Here is a 17,656-nt window from a genome sequence, read left to right as displayed (position 1 = left end):
TTGTTCTAAGACTTTGATATGCACTTTCCTGTACATTCTTGTGTAGCATGGTTAGCTCAGCTAGTTTGCTAGTAACCATGGTGACGTGCAGTGAAAGCGAAGGCTGGTAGCAGGTCATCGCGACAACACTCCCTAATGATGTAACCCTCATATTCAAAAGAACGTTGTTGCCCTTGGCTAGAGGCGAGTTTGTCTTTAGCTGACAGGTAACGCATTTGTTCAACAAATATTTGGACAAGTGAGAGGCCAGGGTTCAAATCCCACCTCGGACTCAGGCAATTTCTCACCTGTTACACTTGGATAAAGGCTCAATAAAATATAACGTAATGTATTGTTTCATGATCATGATCTTCAAAGAGCAGTGGCTCTGGTGGAGGTCATTCATTTCTGATCTTTTGGGATCAGTGTGCAATTGTGCATTCTGGAGTAATAGAGACTAATGCAACACACCTCCATTTCACAGGGCCTGATTAACTGCTGCTTGTCATGGCTGCCATTGTATTTCACTCCAAAAGTCCCATTGTCCTTCATCTGAATGCTTTATGTCTTCTTTTATATCCCCAAGACATATTTATTTCTCCATAGGACAATTTGCTGAAATTCTATGGAGATGTTTATTTTATATATATATATATATATATATATATATATATATATATATATATATATATATATATATATATATATGTTTATTTGGCTATTATCTGAGCAAATACAAACATACTTTTTTTTTGTCATGCTGCCTTATAGACCCGTGTAAATGCCAAACGGCTGTGTTTTACTATCACTGGGTAATGTTTTTTATTGTGATCTATGCAGTTTTGAAGTGAGAACAATGCAAAGTATAGAGCCAAAGCCAGCAAGGAGAGATAGAGAGAGTGTGGGGATGGAAGCAGCTGAAGAGGGGATGGGGAGGGGTGGGGGAGGAGGAGGGGAGGAAACTGGAAGTAACATGATAGTGAGTCACACACAGTAAATCCCCCTGTATCTCTGCTTCACTTCCATTCCCGCTGATACAAGCATTTCAGCATGTTCCACAAGCTCACATATTATTATTATTATTATTATTATTATTATTATTATTAAATGTATAGTGATTCTGAATGGAGATGTGCCGCAATTTGACAGGTTACGGGGGCACCAACTATCATTAATTAATTAAAATTTAATGAAATCCACACCACCACCACCAAAGGTGGATTTCTCCCTAGGTGACCACCCTGGTTGCCTATGCCCTGGCATGGCATATCTACATGGATCAGGTCCTGAGACAAAATGGCCCCCAAGGGGGTCAGGCATGCATTATTACAGATAATAGTGGCCATGTAAGGGGAACTGAAGTCCTCGGTGAGAGCAGGGCCTCTTTATTTCATTGTATTTCATGTTATTGTGCAGAAACAGTTTGGGAGATATTTCTTTGAATAAAAAAATCAATTTGAGTGTATTTTTGCCCATATCTGGCTACCAGCCAGGAGCAGTTCACTGAAATATTCCATATGTACTGCTCTATTGAACCAGTCTATCGGCACTGTAATCTTAATAATCCATCCATCCATCCATTATCTTAACCCACTTATCCTGAACAGGCTCACGGGGGGCTGGAGCCTATCCTAGCATACTTTGGGCAAAAGGCAGGAATACACCCTGGACAGGTCGCCAGTCTATCGCAGGGCACACACACCATTCACTCACACACTCATACCATGGGCAATTTAGACTCTCCAATCAGCCTAACCTGCATGTCTTTGGACTGTGGGAGGAAACCGGAGTACATGGAGGAAACCCCACGCAGACACAGGGAGAACATGCAAACTCCACACACAGAGGCTCCAGCCGACGGGGATTCGAACCCAGGACCTCCTTGCTGTGAGGCTACCCACTGCACCATCCGTGGAGCCCATGTAATCTGAATAATTAATAACTTAATTAACAATGTATATGTTAACATTGACATTAATTATTCTGGCTCGATATTATTATCTGTATCTGATTTATACTATTGTTGCAAGTTTCCACCTACAGCAACATGGTAATCTTTGCAGAACGTAAAAGCAAATACCTTCATTGTGATACAACAAACCTGGTTTAACAAAATAACCATGGTTTAACGCAAATGTAAAGATAAGTAGCAAGAGAGTATGGGTGTCTGGAATGCGTGTAAAGCTTATGAAACCAGTCAGGACACAAACTTCCCTAAATTAGCGGTAAAACAGCTGTGTGTGTTCATTCTTCACCTCGCCTCGGCCCTGTTCGCCCGCTACAGCCAGTCCTTCCTCCTCCTTCTCCCGCAAGCCCGCAGTCATGGGTCCCACTGCAGCCATCTGTCGGGGGGCTGTGCTACTCGGTGAGTCTGCGTTCTCATAAAATGCTCTGAGCATATTAATTAAGAAACTATACTAATCTGTAATGCACAGGAACACACTGTGATCAGGTACTGCTGACTTTATTATCTTCACCTATTTATTGAGAAATGTCTTGTCATTGTTCCTCATTTGGCACTAACATAATCGAAATAAAATGTTGAAATCAAAATAATAATATAAAACGTTATTGGTTACCATGGTGCTTTAGATGAGAGTTCAACTGAAGTGCAGTCTGGATACTTGCAGTGTGCTTCAAAAGCTAAGTCGCAGGAAATTGCCTGCAGTCTAAATTTCGAAAATGTATATCTAGAAGTATATACTTATGAACCATATTGTATATTTAGATTGATGAAAAGAGAGGGCATGACTGAGAGATATGTGGTTTTCAAAGAATCTCAGATGTTCGATCCGTAGAATAAATGCAGAATCAGTGTGCCGTCTCTCTGGCTTCCTCTTTTCTTAATTTAACCGCCTTGTGAAACGTCCCCGCCAGTCACACTGTCCCAGTTACAGACGCACTGAGGGGGGGCTGCGGGGGCTGCGAGCTGCAAGTTTGTGTTTTTAAAAAATGAGCTTTGCCCTGAATGCATTACAGGGAAGGAGAAGCCAATTCTCCATTTAGATCAGAAAATGAAATTATCTGTGTCCTGTACTCACAAGACATGGCTTTGCAATGGGCCGAGTGTATTTTGTGCTTTGTCCCCGGCTACCCTATATCTCATTTTAACCGTCTTATTCTGCCCTACATTGCATTATAACTTTTGTATTTCATCTCAGACATCATTGTGACTTACTCATCATATCCTGCTCTTCACTCCGGCTTTCACTTTATATTCAACATCAGGGGTGCTCACTCTTACGCAGAAAGGGCCGGTGTGGTTGCAGGCTTTCGTTCCAACCGAGCAGTTACACAGCTGATTCTACTAAGCCACCGCTACGCGAGCCTTTGCTTTGTACGTATCAGGTGTGTTAGTGCTCGGCTGAAACAAAAAAACTCGATAAGAGCGAATGAAACCGCGATCTCCCCCCCCGCTGTGTACTCGATGGGGAACGGTCCGTGTCGCTTCCCCCCCGCCAGGGCTCTGGAGGGCGGCGGTCTGCGTCTCTCTCTCCGTCTCCGTGCCGGACCGAGTGGCGGCGCTGTCGGGCTCCTGCGCGGTCATCCCCTGCTCCTTCCGGGCCGAACCGCACCGGCGGTACCAGCTGAGGCTCCGCTACGAGTCGCGGCTCTTGATCCTCCGTGGCACGGCCTTCTGCAGCGAGGACGCCTCCCAGGTGAGCCGCGACTACCGGGGCCGCACGGCGCTGGCGGGGGACCCGCAGACGGGGGACTGCTCCGTGAGCGTGGAGCGCGTCGCCGCGGACGACCGCAGGCGGTACGAGGTGTGGCTGAGGGAACGGGGGGCGACGGAGTGGAAGAAGTCCGGAAAGGTCTTCCTGGATGTGTCAGGTGAGACGGCGTTGTTTCAATAATCATGTATTATATATGTATGTTCTTAGAATAATAACAAGAACAACAACATTAATAATAATCATAATAATAATACGAATATGTAACAATAGGCCAATCTCCGTTGGAATCATATCCAGCCCTGCATACATTTTCATTGAAGCAGGGATTTTAAATGAATTGCATGTAAAAAAAAAAAACCCTGTAAATGAACCCTGATTAATAATTATTTGTATTTTACTAATTGGTTGCTGCTGAAGGCCATCCACTTAGAGGTTTGACACATTGCGTGTTCTTCTGCATACCATGCATAGCATGCTTTTTTGCGTTTAGCTGCTGCCAAATGATTGGCTGATCAAATATTTACATTAACAAGCTGGTGTACAGGTCTACCTAATAAAGGGCTCACTGAGTGTATATTATTTTAAAATATTTTCCGTATACGCGATTTCTGTAAGCGCCTCTGTGTTAAATATATACCCGATGCTTCAGCCCTGTTGCATTGTGGGATGCTGACACACTGTGCAGCGGGACAGCTTTTTCGATCATCATCTTCACTTCCCAAATCTGATCTTCTTCCTCATTCCCACTCCAACCCACAGAGACCCCCGAAGCGCCGCTGATCACTGACCCCGGGGCAGTTATCGAGGGGCAGTTAGTCACCCTGAACTGCACCGTCAGCAGCTCCTGCCCCTCCCGGCCCCCCGAGGTCCTGTGGAAGTGGGAGAGGGGCGTGCCGGAGAGCCAGAGCGTGACCCAGTCCAGCGGAACGCCACTCTCTCAGGGAGAGGGGCAGATCCTCTCCTCCCTGTCTTTCATCGCGTCATCCGCCTCTAAGCCCAGAGTGCGGTGTGAGGCCCGGTATCCGGGGGGCAGGACGGCGTCCGTCGCCAAGGAGATGCATGTCAGATGTACGTTTCCGTCTCACCACCAACGATTCAAAATGGATGCAGGTCCCCGTCCCGTAGTCAAGTGTTCTGAAAAGTAAACATTGTATAATATATATAATATATATAATAATTGCATATCTGATAACTGCAAACTTTGTCTTATAGCGTGTGGCTGTTAAAATCCGTATAATTGAAATGCGTCATATGGTTCAATGCAGAATGGTCCCAGATGTAGAATTACAATTTGTTTTTGAGAGTGCACTGGTCAATATTGAAGTCCTTATTGCATGCATTAAAATAGTCATTGATATTTATTTCAGAAGCATGATGATATGATATCTGATATAGGTGCGTTCTAAGCCCAAGCACATGCATTTGTGAGAAAGTGAGTACAACAGAAAGCATTTCTGCAATACTTATTATGAGATCAATAAATTCAATATTATTATATAGCACTTTGAAGAGCAGGTTTTCAGGAATGTTTTTTTTCCCCTCACAATTCTAGAACAGTGTTTTCAAACTTCATTGCATTTAAATTGCCAGTGGTCATCAGAAAGCATTAGAGCGTTCAGTTACGAGCGTTCTCCTCTCAGGGGCGCTCACTCTCCTCCACCAGAAAGGGTTAAACTGGTGCACAACTGGCCCAACGGATCCCTGATGACTCATTCCCCGTACTCACACGCCATGTTAACCGCAGCATCGGAGGAATGAATCCCTCATGACTCAACTCCCCTGTGCTCACGCGCAGTTCCCCCGAGAGACGTGGCGGTGGACGTCCACACCCTGACCGTCCAGGAGGGGGCGAGCGTGCTGCTGTCCTGCTCCTGCAAATCGGACCCTCCGGCCTCAGAGTTCCAGTGGTGGTACAGCCAGGGCGGGGGCAGGGTCAGCCTGGCCCAGCGCACGCGCACCGTGAGGCTACTCAACGTCAGCCGGCACCTGAGGGTGGGCTGCCGCGCCCGAAACCCCGTGGGCCAGGCGGAGTCCGGCCCCTCCGCCATCAACGTGCAATGTGTGTCTACACTGGGTGACGCTGCACTTTCCTCTATACTCTCCACCCCAGTGTGATGGCTCTGACTTGTGTGAACGTACCGGAAAGTTCATTACGTTCTTGACTGAAGCTCCCAGCTTATATCTTTATGTAATTGTATACGCAGTATAAGAGTCTAACCTCTTCACAGCTGACCAAATTTACACATTTTTAAAGTGAAAAGTGTGTGTGTGTGTGTTGCCTCATATTGTTATTTCACTTCTTGTTTTCAATTTGAGCAACATAGACGTCATGCGTTTTTCTTGCTGCATAGGTTCTTCAGGTTTTCCATAGGTTGTGAAGATTTGTGAAAATATTGTGTAATCATGATGTTTTGCAAGCACATCATTTCCTGCAGAAAAAAGTGCCATTTGGAATTGATTAATAAATGAACTGGAAACCGTGATAAAGTTTAAGGGGTGGTTAAGAAAAGAAAAGTTAAAATACAGCAGAGCGGGTGTCTCGGTGGCGCAGCCTGTAGAGCACTGACCGCATGCTCATTGCGAGCCGCGACGTCGGCGGTTCCAATCTGACCGTCTGACATTTGTCGCATGTCTTTCCCTCTCTCTCTCTCGCTCACATTCTTTCTGTCTCTCTCTCTCGCTCCCATTCTTCCTGTCTCTCTATACTATACTGTCCAATAAAGCTGAAAAAGGCCTAAAAAATATCTTAAAATTTTTTTTTAAATACAGCAGAGCTATTCCCAACAGCTTTACTGCAACATAAATGCTTACTCTAAAATATTACACTTAATTTTTTTCACGGGATTAATTTGCCTATTTCAAACCTGAAAGAATGTTTGCACTTCATAGTCAAGTAATCTCTTTTTGAATTCCCCTATTCCTGTTATGATCCACCTTAATTTATTTTCTCCCTCTCTCTTTCTCCCCCCCTCTTCCTTCTCACTCTCCCTCCCTTCTCTCTCTCCCTCCCCTTCTCTCTCTCTCCCTCTCTCTTTCTCTCCCCATCTTCCCTCTCTCCCTCCCCCTCTCCCCCTTCTCCCTCCCTCACTCTCACTCACTCTCTCTCTCTCTCTCTCTCTCTCTCTCTCTCTCTCTCTCTCTCAGATAAGCCTACAATCTTCCCCTGGTCCGTTTGCCATTGGGAGGATGGGGCGGTCTCCTGCCACTGCGCGGTGGAGGGGAACCCCAGACCCGCCGTCACCTGGAGCGTCAACGGGAGCAGCCCCCCCGTGCGCTACAACACCTCCGTCTCCATGGAGAACGGCACGCTCTCGGCCACTCTGCGGGGGGGCACGGACCAGCAGCTGCGCGTGGTCTGCTACGCCTACAACGCGCTGGGCAACGACACGTCCGCCCTGCCGTACACGGTCATTGGTGAGCACAAGCGCGGCCCGGTCGGCCCCTGTGTAGTCCTGCTGCACAGCCTCGGCGCAGATTTGTCAAGCTTAAGAGCAGACCAGGTTCTCTCATCGATTCATTTCATATGGTGTCCAGAATTCTAAGATCTCAGAAACCTGCTCGTGTCAGCCTTTGTGGTACTGGCGCTCCTGTTTTATACTGCATAAAATACTGTGCTATTTTGGCTTGAGGACCCAGCTTGTAAAGTCTCAGGTTGTCAGAAGCCTGGTTTTCGGACTGGCACGTCCAGTTTTCAATGTACAGTGCATCCGGAAAGTATTCACAGCGCTTCACTTTTCCCACATTTTGTTATGTTACAGTCTTATTCCAAAATTGAATAAATTCATTTTTTCCCTCAAAATTCTACACACAACACCCCATAATGACAACATGAAATTTTTAAGAAATCACATGTACATAAATATTCACAGCCTTTGCTCAATACTTTGTTGATGCGCCTTTGGCAGCAATTTCAGCCTCAAGTCTTTTTGAATATGATGCCACAAGTTTGGCACACCTATCTTTGGGCAGTTTCGCCCATTCCTCTTTGCAGCACCTCTCAAGCTCCATCAGGTTGGATGGGGAGCGTCGGTGCACAGCCATTTTCAGATCTCTCCAGAGATGTTCAATCGGATTCAAGTCTGGGCTCTGGCTGGGCCACTCAAGGACATTCACAGAGTTGTCCTGAAGCCACTCCTTTGATATCTTGGCTGTGTGCTTAGGGTCGTTGTCCTGCTGAAAGATGAACCGTCACCCCAGTCTGAGGTCAAGAGCGCTCTGGAGCAGGTTTTCATCCAGGATGTCTCTGTACATTGCTGCATTCATCTTTCCCTCAATCCTGACTAGTTTCCCAGTTCCTGCCACTGAAAAACATCCCCACAGCATGATGCTGCCACCACCATGCTTCACTGTAGGGATGGTATTGGCCAGGTGATGAGTGGTGCCTGGTTTCCTCCAAACATGACGCCTGGCATTCACGCCAAAGAGTTCAATCTTTGTCTCATCAGACCAGATAATTTTGTTTCTCATGGTCTGAGAGTCCTTCAGGTGCCTTTTGGTAAACTCCAGGCGGGCTGCCATGTGCCTTTTACGACGGAGTGGCTTCCGTCTGGCCACTCTACCATACAGGCCTGATTGGTGGATTGCTGCAGAGATGGTTGTCCTTCTGGAAGGTTCTCCTCTCTCCACAGAGGAACGCTGGAGCTCTGACAGAGTGACCATCGGGTTCTTGGTCACCTCCCTGACTAAGGCCCTTCTCCCCCGATTGCTCCATTTAGATGGGCGGCCAGCTCTAGGAAGAGTCCCGGTGGTTCCAAACTTCTTCCATTTACGGATGATGGAGGCCACTGTGCTCATTGGGACCTTCAAAGCAGCAGAAATTTTTCTGTACCCTTCCCCAGATTTTTGCCTCGAGACAATCCTGTCTCGGAGGTCTACAGACAATTCCTTTGACTTCATGCTTGGTTTGTGCTCCGACATGCACTGTCAACTGTGGGACCTTATATAGACAGGTGTGTGCCTTTCCAAATCATGTCCAATCAACTGAGTTTACCACAGTTGGACTCCAATTAAGCTGTAGAAACATCTCAAGGTTGATCAGTGGAAACAGGATGCACCTGAGCTCAATTTTGAGCTTCATGGCAAAGGCTGTGAATACTTATGTACATGTGATTTCTTAGTTTTTTATTTTTTATAAATTTGCAAAAATCTCAAAAAAACTTTTTTCCTATCTGGTTTGTGGGGCTAACCAGACAATATAATGTCTCGTCTCGGCACTTACCATTAGTTTGTAATTAATTCACATCTCAACCACTGCTGGGTCCATTATCCCATGATCCATCCTGACAACCCCCACTCCCGTCCACCATTGGCCCAGCGACAGCAACCCCTCCCTCTACCCAGTGCCCCGAATATAATGTAGCGCTGTATGTTTTATGTCCGCAGATTCTCTGATGTGGAAAGTAGTCCCGGCAGTGTGCGTTCTGTCATCTATCTCCCTGCTCTTCCTCCTCCTACTTGTATTCCACTGTTGGCGCAGGAAGTCCGGAAAGTAAGAAAAGTGTGTTTTCACACTGGCTGTCGTCTGTCTGCACCTCTTTCCAAAAGGCGTTTAAGCTCAGGGACAGCCAACTCCAGGCCAACTGTGGTTTTTGTTGGCATCAATTAATCTGGCCACACCGACACTGCTTCACTTGTAGATTAGACCCCTGCTTTATTAAAATACTGCAATACATGCACTGGAACATTCACCAGCTGCTGTTTACATTGAGGAATGCAGCTAAGGATTGGGCTAATAATTAAATAATTAAGAGTAGAAGCTGGTGTTAACACACATTGTCAATTAAGAATCAAATAAGAAAATTACCCTTACACCCTCCAGACACATCCCTGTTCTAGCTGCATGGATACTCAACTCTGTCCCTCAAATCAAGATCCGGCCCTGGTTTTGTTTTCTCCCTGGTCATTTACTGAAGAGTTAATGCTACTGATTGTCAAAGGAAATGAATACATTTTAAAAATCTGTACAATAAATGAAGCTGCTAATTGATAGCCAATATAATTGATAGCCAAATGAAAACTTAAAAAAAATAAAAATAAAACCTATTTCTTGAGCAAAAAAATAGAGCTAAATAAGATTTTTTTAAATGCAATTTTAAAAAATCTCTTATGTTTCTCATTACCAAAGACACATTCTAAACTGCCGGCCATCATCTTCTGTTTACCCGGGAAATTTGGGGATCTACCAGGAAATAATGCCCCTCTACATCAACTGCACAGAGGTGACCCACATCTACACCAACGGAAGCTACCAGCTCATCTACCAGAACTGTACACCTCTGTTTGTCAAAAGTAAACAGGTTCTCCAGGTAACCACTCCCCAACGTGTATTCATTTATTCAGATTCCTCACTGCCACAGTAGCAATCACTGTTCTACTTTGAGCCCTCACAAAATAATTAATAGTCACTTAAAATACACCAGCATAATATTGAAAGCAATTAAGGGACTGAAAAAAAGAAAAACCTAAAAACAAAACAACTACAGGTCAGCCTTGGAAAAAAAGTGATTATCTTAATACTGACAGAGGGAATATCAGAGATGCAGTTGCTGATGTCACCGCCAGATTGATGCCGGTAATTGCGTCCTTTGGCCCAGTGACGGTGATGGCTGTTTGCTCCCTCCATTGTAGGTGCACCAGAAAGAGAGGCGGGTGGGCAGGATGGACAGACAGAGACAGAGGGAAAGAGGACGCCCAGAGAGGGACACAGAGACACCTGTGTACCTGGAGATCATCTGAACATGGACACTCTAAACTGACTGATACTAGCAATATGATATGATACAGTCACAATGGGAGATCATAAGATATCCATTATATGATATTATATGGGCAATTCTATCAGTATGATTGTGTAGAACAACAAATTGTTTTTATGAAACGCACACATTTTAAAAAATCAATTATAAAGGATTTGAATGAGTGGTGTTCACGATTTAGGCTAAGAAATCCATGATACTAAATAGATTCAATTTACAACTCATTTTATGCTTCAGTTATCAGCCTAATGTTTCTACATTATTTAGCCTTTATCTTTTAAAAACTTTTAAATCGGTGCAGCACAGCATTTTACAGAAGGTCTCACATGAAAATGAATTGAAGAATACGCACCAAAACATCAGGATCACATGTGGATACCATGACGAGATCATTTCATTGAGTCATATCCACTTTAAATATAATGTCTTTGTATCGCACATGACAGTGTATGCCATAATAGGCTACAGACGTTGTCAAATACACCAATTGGGACGAAAAGCGGAAGTCCCGCTGAATCGCATTTCCGATATACTGCGAAGTGCTATGCTAGCGAAATTCATCACAGGCATGGAGCAGAACATGACTTTTTACAAACTGAAATCCCACCGTATTCAGTATATAGCTTTGTATTTAAACCATGAAAAGCACACTTTGAATCCAGACTTCAACTTTTCGTAGTTTGTTTAGACTTAACTTTCGGCGCTCTATTTAGTAGGGAGCGGTACTCCGGAGCGATCGTACATCCGCTTTACCTCCCTATGGTTTTCGTTCCAAGCTCTTCAAGTATTTCAGTGGCTGGAACAACAAAAACCAGTACGCTATATACAGGGGTCCTTCAGGACAGAGTCTGAAGACTCCTGCTGCAATATATTCATTGCATTTGACTTTCTTATTTTCCTGTAACAGTGCTATTTTTATACTGCAACATTGTATATAATAGTAGACTATAATATTTCCTGCTCAGGCTTTACTATTGCAACTTCAGTACAGGTAGCCTACGGTTACCATGAAAACTTAAGGTTCAAAACAATGAAGCTTGTTTTATATTAGGCTATAGGTTATGTCTGACATGTAGCCTACAAATCAGGAAAAAAACGTTTTTTTTATTTTTATTAAATAGCCTAACCACGTTGTACTTTTTCATATCACTTTGCAATTTAATGTCTGTGAGTTATATGCATTTGTACTCTAACAAGGGTCTGAATTTGTCACAAACATTTTGCATGAATAAAGACAGAACTAGGCCTACTTTCCGAATATGTAGGCTATGAATCTGATTTATTGAATTACTGCGTTATTATGGACAATCAATCCACTGTTTCACCATTGTTTAAAGGTACAGTAGGTAATTTCGGACTTCTAACGGTCAAGAGAGGAATTGCAGCAATAAACACGCTCAAACCACAACACTGTTTATCCCACCCCATCTCATTGAATTAACTGATATTGAAACGCCATTGGCTGTGGCAATTAGACACAATTTTCAACAAATGAGCTTGAATTATTGTACAGCTATACGATGTTTTGGTACAGAGTTCCAGCCCATCAACTGCATATTTTGAAACACAAATTTAAGGACTATTGGCAGAGGTCAGTGCGCCTTTTTAAATGATAGGAAGGGATTTACAAAGGGTGCAGTGGGTAGCACTGCCGCCTCACAGCAAGGAGGTCCTGGGTTCGAATCCCCGTCGGCCGGGGCCTCTCTGTGCGGAGTTTGCATGTTCTCCCCGTGCCTGTGTGGGTTTCCTCCGGGTACTCCGGTTTCCTCCCACAGTCCAAAGACATGCAGGTTAGGCTGATTGGAGAGTCTAAATTTCCCATAGGTATGAGTGTGTGAGTGAATGGTGTGTGTGTGCCCTGCGATGGACTGGCGACCTGTCCAGGGTGTATTCCTGCCTTTCGCCCAATGTATGCTGGGATAGGCTCCAGCCCCCCTGCGACCCTGTTCAGGATAAGCGGGTTAAGATAATGGATGGATGGATGGATGGATTTACAAAGGTCTTGTAACAATGGTTTAACACAAAAAGCTTACCTACTATAACTTTAAAACTGGAAGACTGAAAAACTGAAGCACTCCTGGGTAGCCTAGTTGGTGGTTCAGCAGTCACTCACATTTTAGGGATCCATGGGTAACCCATAGTTATCAGTGGTACTTATTATTATTATAGGCTAATTCTGGTCATTGTTCATCCTTAGTTGGTAGCCTACAACAAGCACTAATTGCTGAGTAGGCTATTTGTTATAAGTGCATGCAATACAGTATGTTATACTGTTATAATGTCATAAATTATAATGGCATAAGTACAAATTAATATAAAGAATTGAACATCATAGCAGGCTATTCGTGAAAATACACAAATTGAACTGGTACTTGACACTGTATGGCAGACTATTCATGAATTAATTAATTTTTTCTATATGCCTTATTTCTTTATTTTTAGATAGGAATCTCAAAGAAAATGTCATAAAGTATGTTATTTTGTGAGATTCTACAGATAGTTATGAGCCGTAGCTGTTGATCTGTTAAAATATCGCAAACACACAAACTAGCCTAAATAAATAAATAATATAAATAAAATATGACACCCAATTCATGTCATGAACTCTCACCCCGGCAGCGATTTCGGATTGGCTCGAACAAGGAAGTTGCGTCAGTGGTTGGGAAATGAGAGGGAGTTTGTGAGTGAAGCAAAGCATTGCAATTTAGGCTTAACGTGTAGTTTTGCTTGAAATACAACAAATATCATCCCAACGATTATCTGAAATATCGTTTGGTAGATTGCGCACAATTTGAAAATAGGTTGGGGGAAAATATCGTTTTGTGGTGTCCCAGTTGCATTGGTGGCAGCAAAACTAGCCAGCCCCATTGTTGTTTATTGTGTTGTGAGTGGTCAAGAATGCTCGGATGCGTTTCAATACTTTGTTAGTTATGATGCTAGCTATCTAGCAACACATTTGGCCACTGATTTGCAAGCTGCATATTTTTAAAGTGCTATAAGTAAACAAGCATTTCTGTAACTTCCAAGGAAGTAAAATCATGCCGGAGATTAAACTCAAACACGTCGTGTCCTGTAGCAGTGAAGACAATGTGAGTATTGTTCTAGCTAGCTAGCTTGCATTTGCAACCTTACTTTCGCATCTTGTCGGGCTAACGTTTGTTAACTTTAGATTGCTAAGTTACCTCGTCAGGTGTCGTTAGGTCGCAGTGGTTCTTACCACCAGCTTTACGTTTTGATTATCTTTGCTCACACATTAATTCCTAATCTGCATAACAACTCGATGTATATTGAAGATTGGTTGGCTGCGCATTTATAAATATCATTATCGTTAGCCTTCATAACCTTTTTGGTGATATTTTCCTGTAGACCCACAAAGCAGAAAATCTCCTAAGTTCGGACACCTACAGAAAGTGGAAGGCAGCGAGAGCAGGGGAGAAACAAACATCCGTCATAATACAGGTAGGTGACGTCAGCTTTTTGCCTAAAGCATCAGATGAGTGTTTCCCTCAATCTTGAATTTGTTCGACACTGATCACTGTAACTTTGTGTAGGCTAACGTGTGTCATATGTCTCAGTGCTATTCATCTATCAAGTACTATATTACATGATAAACTGTGTAATTTAAGTCATGATATGGTATTGCTATAACACTGGGGTTACTCTGTTGAAATTCCGAGTGACAATTGGGTATACCTGTTCTAAAAGTCGCTTTTGTGAACTTTGGTGTGTAGTATCTGGGATTTGAACACTGCTGGCACAGCCTAATGCTCATTTCCGGGGCCTCCTGTATAATTTCTGTGCTCTGATTGCAGTTTGAGAAGGAGGAGCAGGTGCACAGCATAGACATCGGAAACGAAGGATCGGCTTTCATTGAGGTTCTCGTGGGTCACTCCACCTCCGTCAAGGACCAAGACTATGAGGTACTTCTTCCTACATCTCTCTTTCTCTCGCTCTCTCTAGTTTCAGTATTGTTCATCAGTCCTTCAGATGGGACATTAAGACAAGGTCCTGACTCTGTAGTCAGTAGATATCCCACGGCACGTTTTGAAAGAGAAGAAAGTGGTTAGCAAATCTGACTTTGGTGTCCTGGTCAAATTCAGATTTGCTTCGTGCCTCAGGCCACCTAATCATCCCCCTACTGGGACTACATCGTCCCAAATGTCTATGATTTGATAAAAAAAATAAAAAATAAAGACTTTTGGATTTCCGTGTAGTCAGATAACGAAAGCAGATGAGTTGTTCCACTACATGGTTATTGTATGCATTCTTTTACTGAATATAGTTATCCATTCCACCCCGGGGACAAAGTCAGATGGTGCATGAGGTTTGCACAGAAAGAGTCCTGAAGGCTTAACGGTTTTGAAAAGCAGGGGGGCACCAAAGACCTGCAGCATTTTCTCTCAAAGGTTTTCTCTAATGCACATAAAGAAATAAACCTTGAACTCTTGAGTTCCCTCTGTTAGCTTAGCTCTTGCAAAGACCCAGATGTTGGCTCAGACCAGCTTAATCAGTGAGGCAAATTCAGAGCCAGAGCAAGGGGATCTTCCCGGATCCTTTAAGCTGCCATTTGCAATGCATTCGATGGTATGACCCGAATGTGCCTGTTACACTTTGTGTGCTGTTGCACCCCTGTCTGGTTGTAGCATAGCTGTGAACACACCTCTTTATTTACCAACTCATCACATCACTCTACGTATTCCTCTCTCTCTCCCTCCCTCCCTCCCTCTATCTTCTTCTCCTTCTCCCTCTCTCCTCCAGGTCCTGTTGGTCACCTCCTCCTTCATGTCTCCCACTGAGAGTCGCAATGGCTCCAACACTAACCGAGTGCGGCTGTTTACGCCGAACCAGCTGGTGAAGGCCACTGCACAGGAGAAGTGGGACCGTGTCAAAATTGTTTGCAGCCAACCCTACAGCAAGGTGTGTGTCTCTGGTCTGTCTCTGGTCCTGTCTCTGGTCCTGTCTCTGGTCCTGTCTCTGGTCCTGTCTCTGGTCCTGTCTCTGGTCCTGTCTCTGGTCCTGTCTCTGGTCCTGTCTGTTTGTGATTATACCCTATTCACCGCGGTCTCGTTGTGCTACTCAGCATGGCGTCTTTGTTGAATTGTGTTGTGTGTTGTTGACGGTGCAGATGCAGCCTTGTCCTTTCTGAAATTCATTTCTGAGAGGAATTAATTAATTTTTATGTCTTTTCATTTTCCAGACCATTGCATATGGAATCTCCTTCGTCAAGTTCCATTCCCCCCCTGACAACAGTGACCCCCCCGCTGCCACCCCACCGGTGAGTGCTGCACTCTTAGCTCAGCTCCCACAGAAATCTCCCAAAAATACCGCCCCCCCCCTCCCCGTCATTGTCCTTGGCAAGCACGAGGAAATGACCCAGATCTGAAATTGAAATCTTTACAAGCGAGCATAAGGCATCCATCTTCGGCTTGGTCGCTGGGTGTCATTTCAGCTGCGTCACCCTGCCGATTTGGCTGCAGACCTGCTCTATCATCGGCTGCCGCGCTAGGCTCCGCTCTGGCTTATAGGACTGTTTCATCGGCTGCTGTGCTAGGCTCCGCTCTGGCTTATAGGACTGTTTCATCAGCTGCTGTGCTAGGCTCCGCTCTGGCTTATAGGACTGTTTCATCGGCTGCCGCGCTAGGCTCCGTTCTGGCTTATAGGACTGTTTCATCAGCTGCTGTGCTAGGCTCCGCTCTGGCTTATAGGAACGTTAATTCCTAACCGTTAAGTCTGCAGGACACAAATCATCTGCAAGCGTATGAGCTGTCCCTACTCCTCTCCTGTCTTCCCTCTCTCTCCCCTGCACCCCTCCTCCTCCTCCTCCAGAAGCTGACGAAGCTGGGTCAGTTCCGGGTGAAAGAGGAGACTCCGTCGTCGGCCCCGTCCCTGCAGCCGGGGAGCCTGTTCTTCAGCCGGGAGGGCCCCTCCAAGCCCAGCCCGGCACTCAAAGGTACTGCCCCCGGGGGTCCGCCAGCCCCCTTCACCCCTCGCAGAGCCCGTGTCCCCCCGCCTCCCCCCTCCCCCCCCCCCTGTCTATTTCACAGCTCTCTGTGCTCTGCTGCTCTCTCCATCTGTTACAACTCTTATACATCTGAAACATTTATACCACACTCCTGCTCTTTCTGATTGCTTTTTTTTTTTTTAAAGGTTATCAGGTACATCTGCCTCTCCCTCCCTCCCTCCATCCCTCTCCCCTCCTCGCTGTCTCTCCCTCCCCCCTCTCCCTCTTTCTCTCTGTCGCTTTATCTCCCTTTCTCTCTCTGTCTCTCTATCTCAATTAAACACTAAAGACTTTATTGGCATGAAATATAGTAACAGTAAAGTTGCTGTTGCGACATTAGTGTAATGTATGAGCGTGCAGTATTAATAACCCAGATTGTATTGGTTACATTATCTGTGCCTGTGTGTGCGTGCGTGTCAGTCTCTCCTCAGAGTGAGAAGCTCAGCTATGCTGCGGCAGCCCTCCAGACCGGAGCTGCCCCTGGCTCTGCCCACACCACCACGACCACGCCCCCTGCTCAGGTACAGCCACTCCCTCCTTTTCTGTTTCTGTCTCCGGCTACATCACCCACACCATCGGTTGGATATAACATGGTTATAGACCCTCCCCCACCACAAGTACACTCCCGCTACGTTTGTCTCTCTCCTTCTGCACCAGCATAATCCACCTCCCTCCACAGCTACAATTCCTTCTTGTTGTGTCTTGCTCCCTTGCGTTGGGAGGCATCTCATCACAGCTCCTTCTCTTCCTCCTCCTCCTCCAATGAGGGCAGTTGTGTGTCAGCCTCCTCCTCCAATCAGGGCAGCTGTCAGTCAGCCTTCTCCTCCAATCAGGGCAGCTGTCAGTCAGCCTTCTCCTCCAATCAGGGCAGCTGTCAGTCAGCCTTCTCCTCCAATCAGGGCAGCTGTCAGTCAGCCTTCTCCTCCAATCAGGGCAGCTGTCAGTCAGCCTTCCTCTAATCAGGGCAGCTGTCAGTCAGCCTTCTCCTCCAATGAGGGCAGTTGTCAGTCAGCCTCCTCCTCCAATCAGGGCAGTTGTCAGTCAGCCTCCTCCTCCAATCAGGGCAGTTGTCAGTCAGCCTTCTCCTCCAATCAGGGCAGCTGTCAGTCAGCCTCCTCCAATCAGGGCAGCTGTCAGTCAGCCTTCCTCTAATCAGGGCAGCTGTCAGTCAGCCTTCCTCTAATCAGGGCAGCTGTCAGTCAGCCTTCTCCTCCAATGAGGGCAGTTGTCAGTCAGCCTTCTCC

At 45.4% G+C, this 17,656-nt stretch overlaps 2 protein-coding genes across 4 annotated transcripts in view; both read left to right on the top strand.

The window, feature by feature from the left end:
• Nucleotides 1–2,247: 2,247 nt before the first annotated feature.
• LOC133128425 (kin of IRRE-like protein 2) lies at nt 2,248–11,689 on the top strand. Of its 2 annotated transcripts, XM_061241941.1 has the most exons (8): nt 2,248–2,344; nt 3,442–3,813; nt 4,416–4,724; nt 5,452–5,715; nt 6,801–7,070; nt 9,039–9,144; nt 9,781–9,961; nt 10,284–11,689. In XM_061241941.1, the coding sequence occupies exons 1-8, from the start codon at nt 2,302–2,304 to the stop codon at nt 10,389–10,391; spliced, it is 1,653 nt and encodes a 550-aa protein (XP_061097925.1). In that variant the 5' UTR covers nt 2,248–2,301; the 3' UTR covers nt 10,392–11,689. The 2 variants fall into 2 exon arrangements, with proteins under 2 accessions (XP_061097925.1, XP_061097934.1); XM_061241950.1 differs by lacking the exon at nt 5,452–5,715.
• A 1,364-nt stretch (nt 11,690–13,053) lies between these two features.
• Nucleotides 13,054–17,656, top strand: part of xrcc1 (X-ray repair complementing defective repair in Chinese hamster cells 1) — a 20,679-nt gene continuing 16,076 nt past the window's right edge. Inside the window, exons 1-7 of one of the 2 annotated variants that reach the window (XM_061241898.1) lie at nt 13,054–13,500; nt 13,778–13,870; nt 14,224–14,331; nt 15,170–15,328; nt 15,609–15,686; nt 16,241–16,361; nt 16,833–16,933. In XM_061241898.1, the coding sequence (XP_061097882.1) occupies nt 13,450–13,500; nt 13,778–13,870; nt 14,224–14,331; nt 15,170–15,328; nt 15,609–15,686; nt 16,241–16,361; nt 16,833–16,933 (711 nt within the window). In that variant the 5' untranslated portion in view covers nt 13,054–13,449. Of the gene's footprint in view, nt 13,501–13,777; nt 13,871–14,223; nt 14,332–15,169; nt 15,329–15,608; nt 15,687–16,237; nt 16,362–16,832; nt 16,934–17,656 lie in introns of both variants that reach the window. The other variant, XM_061241890.1, reaches the window with a different exon arrangement.

The sequence above is a fragment of the Conger conger genome, chromosome 1 (genome assembly GCF_963514075.1).
Source record: "Conger conger chromosome 1, fConCon1.1, whole genome shotgun sequence".
Classification (NCBI taxonomy): domain Eukaryota; kingdom Metazoa; phylum Chordata; class Actinopteri; order Anguilliformes; family Congridae; genus Conger; species Conger conger.
The sequence above is the reverse complement of the archived record's forward strand: the minus strand, read 5'-3'. Positions and strand labels throughout refer to the sequence as shown.

Coding starts and splice junctions, on each gene's coding strand:
- LOC133128425 (XM_061241941.1), top strand. CDS start 2,302: ATGGGTCCCACTGCAGCCATCTGTCGGGGGGCTGTGCTACTCG. Junction 4,725..5,451: donor CAAGGAGATGCATGTCAGAT/GTACGTTTCCGT, acceptor GCTCACGCGCAG/TTCCCCCGAGAGACGTGGCG. Junction 9,962..10,283: donor AAAGTAAACAGGTTCTCCAG/GTAACCACTCCC, acceptor CCTCCATTGTAG/GTGCACCAGAAAGAGAGGCG.